Source organism: Natator depressus, chromosome 17, assembly GCF_965152275.1.
Source record: "Natator depressus isolate rNatDep1 chromosome 17, rNatDep2.hap1, whole genome shotgun sequence".
NCBI lineage: Eukaryota > Metazoa > Chordata > Testudines > Cheloniidae > Natator > Natator depressus.
Window position 1 is genome coordinate 19,823,324 of NC_134250.1, and position 11,412 is coordinate 19,834,735.

The 11,412-nt window shown below is 48.2% G+C and overlaps 1 protein-coding gene across 1 annotated transcript; it reads right to left on the reverse strand.

The window, feature by feature from the left end:
* Positions 1 to 4,091: 4,091 nt before the first annotated feature.
* Positions 4,092 to 10,244, reverse strand: LOC142000177 (uncharacterized). The gene is made up of 2 exons (XM_074974223.1): positions 7,117 to 10,244; positions 4,092 to 5,961 (listed from the first exon to the last, which is right to left on the reverse strand). Exons 1-2 carry the CDS (start codon positions 9,156 to 9,158, stop codon positions 5,544 to 5,546), a joined length of 2,460 nt encoding a protein of 819 aa, XP_074830324.1. The 5' UTR covers positions 9,159 to 10,244; the 3' UTR covers positions 4,092 to 5,543.
* Positions 10,245 to 11,412: the final 1,168 nt, after the last annotated feature.

Consider the following 11,412-nt stretch of genomic DNA (forward strand, 5'->3'; position numbering starts at 1 on the left):
ACCCATGAATGTCAAGGAGAACCCACCAGTTATGGTAAATTCCGGAGTCAGCATCACGGTACAAGGTCTGCCTGACACGTGCCATGGCAGAAAAATCTGCTAAGGGAAGGCAGAACAGTAGTTCTAGGAACCAGTCATTTCGTTGTTCCTAATTTTTCAGAATGACTTGTCCGAGATAATCTCTGAACGATCACATGGCTCAGAGCAGAGGTCATGTTGTACCAATAAATTAAAAACCAGCAGGATCTTATTAAAGGGAAAAAGGCAAAATACCACATTTATTGTGAATACAGAAAGAATCATAGTAAGCAGTTAGTTATAGCTATAACATTCCATTCAATCTCATATTTATTCACACATTCACACACACACACACACACACACACACAGAGGTTCTGCAAGGTTGTCATCATAGTTACCAGCCTTAGAGTTGCTCATGCCAAGCCACTGGCCAGGTGGCCTGGACATGAGGAGGGAGCAGGGCCTTGTCAGATGCTCATCTGATGCTCCTGGAAGTTGGTTTGCAGAATCAGACCCCAAAGTTCTCACTTTTTAGAGTCTCTTTTTATAGGAATTTCTTCCTAGGCCAGTCTGTGGGAATTGCTTCATCATGCTGTTGCTGAATCAATCAGCAGATGGCACATTCCTGACGGCTCCGTGCTGCTAGATGTTATCTTGTTCTTTGGTTCTCCCATTCTTGAGGCTGTTGGGTGGATTCCAGTCTGCCCTCCGGGGGTCCTCTGGTTATTTCCACTTGACGCCTTCTTCAGCCGATGGACACTGGATTCTTAGGCTGGCACCTCCCTGATCATTCAGTTATTATCCACACCAAGCATCCATCCACATACATCCTCTATCTCTATTTTAATCACAATTGTTAATACAACAAAAGGGCGAGGAGTCTCTGGGTGCTGTTTCTGTTGTTAGAGTATTGCTTTGAGTCTCTGTGAATTGCTTTGAGAACAGACTCTGTCTTAGAATGTACTAACACAATTAGCAGCTTGCAAGTTTCACACATAGAGGGAGAGAAACAGTACCAAAACCCAAGAGACCTCTTAATTAGTAATACCCTGGAATTTAAACTATGGGGAATCAAACTCATTTGTGATTTTAATACAGAACTTCTTTAATATGATCCAACAGTCAAAGCTAGCACAATTTTAGCCCGCTCTGATTTATTATGAATTAATTATTATTATTTGTATTATGGGAGAGCCAAGGAGCCCCCATGCTGCTGTCCAGACACAGGGCCAAAAGACGATCCCTGCCCCAAAGAGCTGGCAATCTAAGTGTAAGAGACAACAAATGGATACAGATAGAAAGGGGAGAACAAGGAAATATTGGTCAGCCTGCTGGCAGCCGGTCTGAAAAATCTGACCCATCTTCCAGGGCTTTGTCAGTAAATAAAAGGCTAATAAGAGGCAGGAAAAGTCCGTACTAAGTCTCAGCTTTGTTTCCCAGGGACACTGATCCTTCTCACAGTGCTGCTGGGAGGAGCATCAGCAGAAACCCTCCTATGTTATGTGCCTGGTCATAGCGTCTGACCAGGCAAGGATCGAAGGCAAGAGACAGGTTTCTAGATGGGGTGACTCAATCCCCTAGAAGGGGCAGGGAATATTGGATTCTCCACTGACCAGAAGTGGGCTCAGGTGCCCAGGTCTCTCACACCTTGTGTGTTAGGGCATGAGGCGGGGTCCAGACAGAACTTCCCCTCCGGCGTCGCAAAGTGCCCGAGGCGTGTTTCTGAAAATTGTATGGAGGGCCAGTTAGGGGAGGCTGTGCCTCCCCAAACAGCCAGGCATGGCCTGGCCCCCACCCCCATCCAACCCCCCCTGCTTCTCGCCCCCTGACAGCCCCCCTGGGACTCCTGTCCCATCTAACCGCCCCCCCATTCCCTGACAGCCCCCTGGGGACCCCTGCCCCATCCTCCCCCCAGTCTCGGTCTCCTGACTGCCCCCGGACCCTCTGCCCCTAACTGCCCCCCGCCACCCCATCCAACCCCCTCTCTCCTTCCTGACTGCCCCCCCTTCCCCCGGGACTCCTGCCCCATCCAATCACCCCTTCCCCTGGACCCCTCACCCCTAACTGTCCCCCACCACCCCATTCAATTCCCCCTCTCCTTCCTGACTGCCCCCCCGACCCCTGCCCTATCTACCCCCCCTTCTCCCTGTCCCCTGACCGCCCCCCGCTGCCCCATCCAACCCCTCCTCTCCTTCCTGACTGCCCCCCCAGAACCCCTTCCCCCATTCAACCCCCCTGTTCCCTGCCCTCTGACTGCCCTGACCTCTATCCACGCCCCTGACCACCCCCCAAACTCTCTTGCCCTCTATCCAACCCCCCGCTCCCTGCCCGCACTGCCTGGAGCACCGGTGGCTGGCAGTGCGGCTGCATAGGCAGGACAGGCAGCTGCGCTGCACAGCACAGAGCACCGGGTCTCGCGGGCCGTAGTTTGCCCACCCCTGCTCTATAAGCTCAGTTCTGCAGCCAGCATAGGTGATGCCTGCAAGTGTCAGTAATAAACAGGGATGCTGGAAAATGGGTCTGAAAAGAATGACACAGCTTGTAGCTGGGGTCTGGGGAGATGTATGCCCTGCCTTGCGGCTCGAAGGGCAGCATGGACAGAAACACCCCTCTCCCCACTGCCAGCTAATCCATGGCCAACTAGGTGAGAGCTGCCCTCCGAAAGGGACTGTCAGGTTGCTATCTGGAGAGCAGACCCAACGAGGCAAGGGGGGTTACAACTAAACAAGCAGCCCCGACGGAGGTGCTGGGATGTGGAGTGGGGTAAAGCTCCTTCGGGCCGACAAAGTTCCAGAGTCAGGAAAGGGAAAAGAGTTTAATCTTTTTGCTCCCGATTAATTATTTGTTCTCTAAGCCTCTGCTCCTGAAACATGACCTGCTTGGGAACCAGCAAAGCCGGTAATGAATTTGGATTTATTAGCTGAGGTCTGTACAGGGCTTTGATCATGCCGAGCGCTGTATAAAGTCTGAATACTGGCACTTAGAGATGACTGTGATGAGCATTCTGGGAGATCCAAAGGGTAATGTCTGCACTATCGATGCTTCCCGGCGGAGGGTTCTGCTGATGCGGTTAATCCATCTCTCCGAGAGGCGGGAGCTAAGTTGACAGATGTCTTCTGTCGACCTGGCTGCATCTATGCTGGATTCTAGTTTGACCTCACTACAGTGTTCAGGGCATGCCATTTTTCACAACGTAGGTAGGTCAATGTAATTTTGAAGTGTAGACCAGGCCTATGATGAATAGAGAGAGCCCACTGAGGACTCAAGCATCCTACCCTGAAGGAAGAAATCTACGTGTCTAGACACATCATGTATTCCTGGCCCCGCTTTGGGCTTGTGTACATGGGGACTGTCAAGGTTCCTCCCCCACTCTGAACTCTAGGGTACAGATGTGGGGACCTGCATGAAAAACCTCCTAAGCTTATCTTTACCAGCTTAGGTCAAAACTTCCCCAAGGTACAAAATATTCCACCCTTTTGTCCTTGGATTGGCCGCTACCACCACCAAACAAATACTGGTTACTGGGGAAGAGCTGTTTGGACACGTCTTTCCCCCCAAAATACTTCCCAAAAACCTTGCACCCTACTTCCTGGACAAGGTTTGGTAAAAAGCCTCACCAATCTGCCTAGGTGACTACAGACCCAGACCCTTGGATCTTAAGAACAATGAACAATCCTCCCAACACTTGCACCCTCCCTTTCCTGGGAAATGTTGGATAAAAAGCCTCACCAATTTGCATAGGTGACCACAGACCCAAACCCCTGGATCTGAGAACAATGAAAAAGCATTCAGTTTTCTTACAAGAAGACTTTTAATAAAAATAGAATTAGAAATAAGAAATCCCCCCTGTAAAATCAGGATGGTAAATACCTTACAGGGTAATTAGATTCAAAACATAGAGAACCCCTCTAGGCAAAAACCTTAAGTTACAAAAAAGATACACAGACAGAAATAGTTATTCTATTCAGCACAATTCTTTTCTCAGCCATTTAAAGAAATCATAATCTAACACATACCTAGCTAGATTACTTACTAAAAGTTCTAAGGCTTCATTCCTGGTCTATCCCCGGCAAAGACAAAATATAGACAGACACACAAACCCTTTGTTTCTCTCCCTCCTCCCAGCTTTTGAAAGTATCTTGTCTCCTCATTGGTCATTTTGGTCAGGTGCCAGCGAGGTTACCTTTAGCTTCTTAACCCTTTACAGGTGAGAGGAGATTTCCTCTGGCCAGGAGGGATTTTAAAGGGGTTTACCCTTCCCTTTCTATTTATGACACGCCCCCCAAATCTCAGCTAGGGTGAAACACTGGCTGGGATTTCTTCCTGGAGCTCTAGGAAAAACAGAGTTAATAAGACACATGCATCTCTAAATATACTACCAAGTACATAAAGACTAACAATATTTTCCACATCTCAAGGATGATTTTAACCAGTTGATTCTGGGAAACTTTCACGTGAGAGTGCATCAGCCACTTTGTTAGAAGCTCCTGAGATGTGTTGGATGTCGAAATCAAAATCTTGGAGAGCTAAACTCCACCGAAGAAGTTTTTTGTTAGTTTCTTTGACGGTGTGAAGCCACTTCAGTGCAGCATGGTCGGTTTGCAGGTGGAAACGCCATCCCCAAACATATGGGCGTAGCTTTTCCAGAGCGTAGACAATGGCGTAACATTCTTTTTCAGTGATTGACCAGTTGCTTTCCCTCTCAGACAGTTTTTTGCTGAGAAACACTACAGGGTGGAATTCTTGATCAGGTCCTTTCTGCATTAAAACTGCTCCCACACCACGCTCGGATGCATCTGTGGTTACTAGGAACGGTTTGTCAAAGTCTGGGGCCCTTAGTACAGGGTCAGACATGAGTGTCGCTTTAAGCTTGTTAAAGGCCTTCTGACACTTTTCGGTCCACTGCACAGCATTTGGCCGTTTCTTTTTGGTTAGGTCTGTCAGTGGGGCGGCGATTTGGCTGTAGTGTGGTACAAATCGTCTGTAATAACCGGCCAAGCCTAAAAAGGATTGAACCTGTTTCTTTGACTTTGGGACAGGCCACTTTTGGATAGCATCCACTTTGGCCTGTAGGGGGCTGATAGTTCCTTGACCCACCTGGTGTCCAAGGTAAGTCACTCTGTTTAGGCCTATTTGACACTTCTTAGCCTTAACAGTTAGTCCTGCCTCCCTTATGCGCTCAAGGACTTTTTGTAGATGTTCCAGGTGGTCTGCCCAGGAATCCAAAAATATGGCCACATCGTCAAGGTAGGCGACTGCATATTCTCCTAATCCCGCTAGGAGACCATCTACAAGTCTTTGGAAGGTGGCGGGTGCATTTCGCAGCCCGAAAGGGAGTACATTAAATTCATACAGCCCGAGATGTGTGGTGAAGGCTGACCTTTCCTTGGCAGATTCATCTAGCGGTACCTGCCAGTATCCCTTGGTTAAGTCCAAGGTAGAGATGAACTGGGCCCGTCCCAGTTTCTCTAATAGTTCATCTGTGCGTGGCATTGGATAGTTGTCGGGGCGAGTTACAGCATTTAGCTTACGGTAGTCCACGCAAAAACGTATTTCCCCATCTGGTTTGGGAACAGAACCACTGGAGATGCCCATGCACTTACAGATGGGTTTAATCCGCCCCTCTGAAACATATCCTGGATCTCCCGTTCTATAGCAGTTTTAGCTTGAGGAGACACTCGGTAAGGTTGGACTCTAATTGGGCGAGCATTACCTGTGTCCATGGAGTGGTATGCCCGTTCAGTCAGTCCTGGGGTGGCTGAGAACGTTGGCGCGTAGCTAGTGCACAGCTCCTGGATCTGCTGTCGCTGCACACGCCCAAGGGTCATGGAGAGGTTCACCTCTTCCACACCACCAGCACATTTCCCTTCATAGTAGACACCTTCAGGCCACTCAGCGTCGTCTCCTCCCTGGGCTGTAAACTGACAAACCTTTAATTCTCTGGAATAAAAGGGCTTTAGAGAATTAATATGGTACACCTTAGGCTTTCGGTTGGAGGTGGGGAATGCTATGAGATAATTAACAGCTCCCAGGCGCTCCTGGACCGTGAACGGCCCTTCCCACAATGTTTCCATTTTATGGGCCTGGAGCGCCTTTAAGACCATGACCTGGTCCCCTACTTTGAAGGAACGCTCTCTGGCATGTTTATCATACCAGGCTTTTTGCTCTTTTTGAGCATCCTGTAAGTTTTCTTTAGCAAGGGCTAAAGAGGTTCGGAGGGTGTTTTGTAGGTTGGTTACAAAGTCCAGAATGTTAGTTCCTGGAGAAGGTGTAAATCCCTCCCATTGCTGCTTCACCAACTGCAATGGCCCCTTAACCTCACGGCCATATACAAGTTCAAATGGGGAAAACCCTAAACTGGGGTGTGGTACAGCTCTGTAGGCAAAGAGCAACTGCTGCAACACTAGGTCCCAATCACTGGAGTGCTCATTTACGAATTTACGTATCATGGCCCCCAAAGTTCCATTAAACTTCTCCACCATGCCATTTGTTTGATGGTGGTAAGGAGTGGCAACCAAGTGATTTACCCCATGAGCTTCCCAAAGGTTTTTCATAGTTCCTGCCAGGAAACTAGTCCCTGCATCTGTGAGGATGTCGGAGGGCCAACCTACCCTGGCAAAAATGTCTGCTAGTGCCTGGCACACACTTTTAGCCCTGGTGTTGCTTAGAGCTACTGCTTCCGGCCATCGGGTGGCAAAATCCATGAAAGTCAGTATGTACTGCTTTCCTCTGGGTGTCTTTTTCGGAAAAGGACCCAGAATATCCACAGCTACTCGCTGAAATGGAACTTCAATGATGGGGAGTGGCTGGAGAGGGGCTTTGACCTGGTCTTGGGGTTTTCCCACTCTTTGGCACACCTCACAAGACTGAACATAGGTAGAAACATCCTTGCCCATCCCCTCCCAGTGGAATGACCCCCCCAAACGGTCTTTGGTCCTGTTCACCCCAGCATGGCCACTAGGGTGATCATGGGCTAAGCTCAAGAGCTTGGCCCGGTATTTAGTTGGAACTACCAACTGTCTCTGAGGATGCCAGTCTTCCTGGTGTCCACCAGAAAGAGTTTCCTTGTATAAAAGTCCTCTTTCTACAACAAACCTGGATCGATTAGAAGAGCTGAGAGGCGGTGGGTTGCTCCGTGCTGCCGTCCAAGCTCTCTGGAGGCTTTCATCTGCTTCCTGTTCGGTCTGGAACTGTTCCCTTGATGCTGGAGACATCAGTTCCTCATTGGATTGTGGACCTAGGCTTGGTCCCTCTGGAAGCGATATAGGGGATGGAGCTGTTTCTGTTGACTGTGAACCGCTCTCCGCTGGTGCACTATGTTGGGATTCAGGCTCCGGCTGAGCCTCTTGTGTCGGGTTATCGGCTGCTGCCAGTTCAGGGTCGGTGGGGCCCTCTGGTGTTGAGGTTGCAAGTACTGGATTCAGTGCTGACAATGGGTCTGGTGTTGGTTGTTCGGCTGGTTCCGGTTCTGGGACTGGTTCCGTCTGGGTCTCTGGGACTGGATCCACTACTGCTGTTGCAGACATTGGCCTGGGGTCCGGGTCCATCACCTCTGACCGGGTCCTTCCCTTGGTGAATCCATGCTGACTGTTCCTGATCACTTTCCTCTCATGTAAGTGCTTCAGGATTGATTCTTTGAGGACCTGCTCCATGATTTTTCCAGGGACTGAGGTGAGGCTGATAGAAGTTTCCGGAACAGAGCTAGGCCTCACGGCTTGTTTAGCCTGGCTGCGGGTGACCGTTCCCACCCTCTTGGCCTGCTTCACATGATTGGCCAAGTCTTCCCCCAACAGCATGGGGATGGGATAATCATCATAGACTGCAAAAGTCCACATTCCTGACCAGCCCTTGTACTGGACAGGCAACTTGGCTGTAGGCAAATCGAAAGAGTTGGACTTGAAGGGTTGAATCGTCACTTGGATCTCTGGGTTGATTAAATTGGGGTCCACTAAGGAAGCATGGATAGCTGACACTTGTGCTCCGGTGTCCCTCCACGCGGTGACCTTCTTCCCGCCCACACTCACAGTTTCCCTCCGCTCCAAGGGTATCTGGGAGGTATCTGGGCCTGTGGACCTCTGGTGCGATTCCGGTGCAATGAACTGTAATCTGTTGGGGTTCTTGGGGCAGTTGGCCTTTACATGCCCCAGCTCGTTACATTTAAAACATCGTCCAGCTGACGGGTCACTGGGGCGAGGAGGGTTGCTGGAGAACGGGGTGGTGGGACGATAAGGGGTCTGGAGGGTTCTTTGGGAGGTAGGTGGGGCTTTGGGCGGCCCCCGGTAATAGGGTGTGGTCTGGGGTTGTCTCTTCTGGTCTCCGCTCCAACTGCGACCAGTTTTCTTCTTCTCTGCCACCTCCACCCATCTGGCTCCAATCTCTCCTGCCTCGATTACAGTTTTGGGCTTCCCATCTAGGATGTATCTTTCTATTTCCTCAGGAACACCCTCTAAGAATTGTTCCATTTGCATTAGGAAGGGCAAATTTACTGGAGATTCAACACTTGCTCCGGATATCCAGGCATCCCAATGTTTCACAATGTGGTAGGCATGTCGGGTAAATGACACGTCTGGTTTCCACCTTAGGGCTCTGAACCTCCGACGAGACTGCTCGGGTGTTATCCCCATTCTGACTCTCGCCTTGGATTTAAACAGTTCATACTTGTTCATGTGTTCTTTAGGCATTTCAGCCGCCACCTCAGCTAAGGGTCCACTGAGCTGCGGCCTCAGCTCTACCATGTATTGGTCAGTAGAGATGTTGTACCCAAGGCAGGCCCTTTCGAAGTTTTCTAAGAAGGCCTCAGTATCATCACCTGCCTTGTAGGTGGGGAACTTTCTGGGATGGGGAGTGGTACCTGGAGAAGGATTGCTAGGGTTTGTTGGTATATTCTGCTGAGCCTTTACCTTCTCCATCTCCAGTGCATGCTTCCTCTCTTTTTCCTTCTCCTCCTCCACATGCTTCCTCTCTTTTTCCTTCTCCTCCTCCACATGCTTCCTTGCCTCCATTTCCCTCCTGTGGGCAGCCTCCTGTACCTCCTTTTCCAGCCGCATGAGTTCTATCTGTCTTTCATGTTCCTTTTGTTTTTCCTCAGCCTGAAATCTGGCTAATTCCATCTTTTGTTGTGCTGTGGATTCTGTCATCCTAACCTCTCTGTTTTTAACTAACTTTACACCCGAGGTTTAGAAATAAACAAACAAAACTTGGCTGTAAAATTTTACTGTGCTGGAATAGAATACCTATTCTCTGATAGTGATTGTCAGCCTACAGAAAAAGACAATTCCCTTGTCTCTGCTCTGGGCCCAAATCAAAGCAAAAACTTCCAACTACTTTGAAACCTGTTTACCCAGCCCAAAGAAAAACCAAGTTTCCTTTTTAAACTTGTGCTCCTTGTAAAAAATCAAAATCCAAAAAAAAAAAAAAAAAAAAACCCCTGCCACTTTTGTCTCCAGGCAAATGGGTAGAACACCCCTCCTTCTATTTACTTTTAGGGAAACAAAAAATTCTGGGTTGGAAGACTGTGAATTTCCCTGCAGGAGTTAAGTACCCTGCCTCCAGGCAAAGAAAACCTGCAATTCACAAAGATAATCCCCTTTTGTCTCTGCTTGGCCACAAAGCAGAGAAAAACAAGCTGCTTTCAGTTTCAGCTGCTTCTGGACTTCCTTTTTTTTTAAAATCTGTATTTCTAGTTAAAAAAAATCTCAACTGGATCTCAAAATGATTTCAGGTTAATCCCAACACTCTGCCACCATGTCAAGGTTCCTCCCCCACTCTGAACTCTAGGGTACAGATGTGGGGACCTGCATGAAAAACCTCCTAAGCTTATCTTTACCAGCTTAGGTCAAAACTTCCCCAAGGTACAAAATATTCCACCCTTTTGTCCTTGGATTGGCCGCTACCACCACCAAACAAATACTGGTTACTGGGGAAGAGCTGTTTGGACACGTCTTTCCCCCCAAAATACTTCCCAAAAACCTTGCACCCTACTTCCTGGACAAGGTTTGGTAAAAAGCCTCACCAATCTGCCTAGGTGACTACAGACCCAGACCCTTGGATCTTAAGAACAATGAACAATCCTCCCAACACTTGCACCCTCCCTTTCCTGGGAAATGTTGGATAAAAAGCCTCACCAATTTGCATAGGTGACCACAGACCCAAACCCCTGGATCTGAGAACAATGAAAAAGCATTCAGTTTTCTTACAAGAAGACTTTTAATAAAAATAGAATTAGAAATAAGAAATCCCCCCTGTAAAATCAGGATGGTAAATACCTTACAGGGTAATTAGATTCAAAACATAGAGAACCCCTCTAGGCAAAAACCTTAAGTTACAAAAAAGATACACAGACAGAAATAGTTATTCTATTCAGCACAATTCTTTTCTCAGCCATTTAAAGAAATCATAATCTAACACATACCTAGCTAGATTACTTACTAAAAGTTCTAAGGCTTCATTCCTGGTCTATCCCCGGCAAAGACAAAATATAGACAGACACACAAACCCTTTGTTTCTCTCCCTCCTCCCAGCTTTTGAAAGTATCTTGTCTCCTCATTGGTCATTTTGGTCAGGTGCCAGCGAGGTTACCTTTAGCTTCTTAACCCTTTACAGGTGAGAGGAGATTTCCTCTGGCCAGGAGGGATTTTAAAGGGGTTTACCCTTCCCTTTATATTTATGACAGGGACACTCAGGAAGGTTAAGATGAATTAACTAAAGGTGTGATGTTAAAGCGCATTAAACCCTGTGTGGGCGCTCTCATTCAAAGTAATAGGCTTTATCTTCAAACCTGAGTTATTTCCTCTGACCTTTCCCATGGAGACCCACCCTGAGGGTTGGGGAGGTAAAGAAAAACCTGATCAAGACATTTCAAATCCCCTCACTTCCATCGCAGCAGGAATCTTAATCAGTCACAGCTTCAAAGAGCTCTGCTGGAAACAGGCTGAGACAGTCACCTACTATTTACCCTGCATCTCTCTCTAAGGTCTCTTATCAGTGTTGCAGGATTACTTTACATAGGACTTAGCTTCATAAGTGCCCTAGAGGAGAAAAACCAGCAAGCCCTTGCTGCCCTGGGAATCTCTGTCTTCTGCTTTCTTTTCTGCCATTTACACAGTTATCCTGCAGTAAAATTGTCTGAATAGGAAGAAGAACCTTGCGTCACTCTTCAAACCCCATGTGGCTGAGCAAGCAGCAACGGAGGCCTAAGGAGGCCTTGGTGCTCTAGGCCAACCTAAGTTTTAGGTGTAGGGCAGGCCTTAGTACAGCTGGAGCTAATGAGCCCCACCTGGTTTGACTGCCAAGGTGAATCAGCAGAATAGCCCTGCACCTCCACACAGCGTCCTAAAGCCTGACACCTGCTTATTTCTTCCCATAATGCATCTATAAAAGAAGAGTGGCCTT

Excerpts from the sequence above, each read along its gene's own strand:
- LOC142000177 (XM_074974223.1), bottom strand. The coding sequence starts at position 9,158 with ATGACAGAATCCACAGCACAACAAAAGATGGAATTAGCCAGATTTCAG. Across the intron at positions 5,962-7,116 it reads AGCTCTTCTAATCGATCCAG|AGAATTAAAGGTTTGTCAGT; the intron begins GTTTGTTGTAGA and ends CTTTTATTCCAG.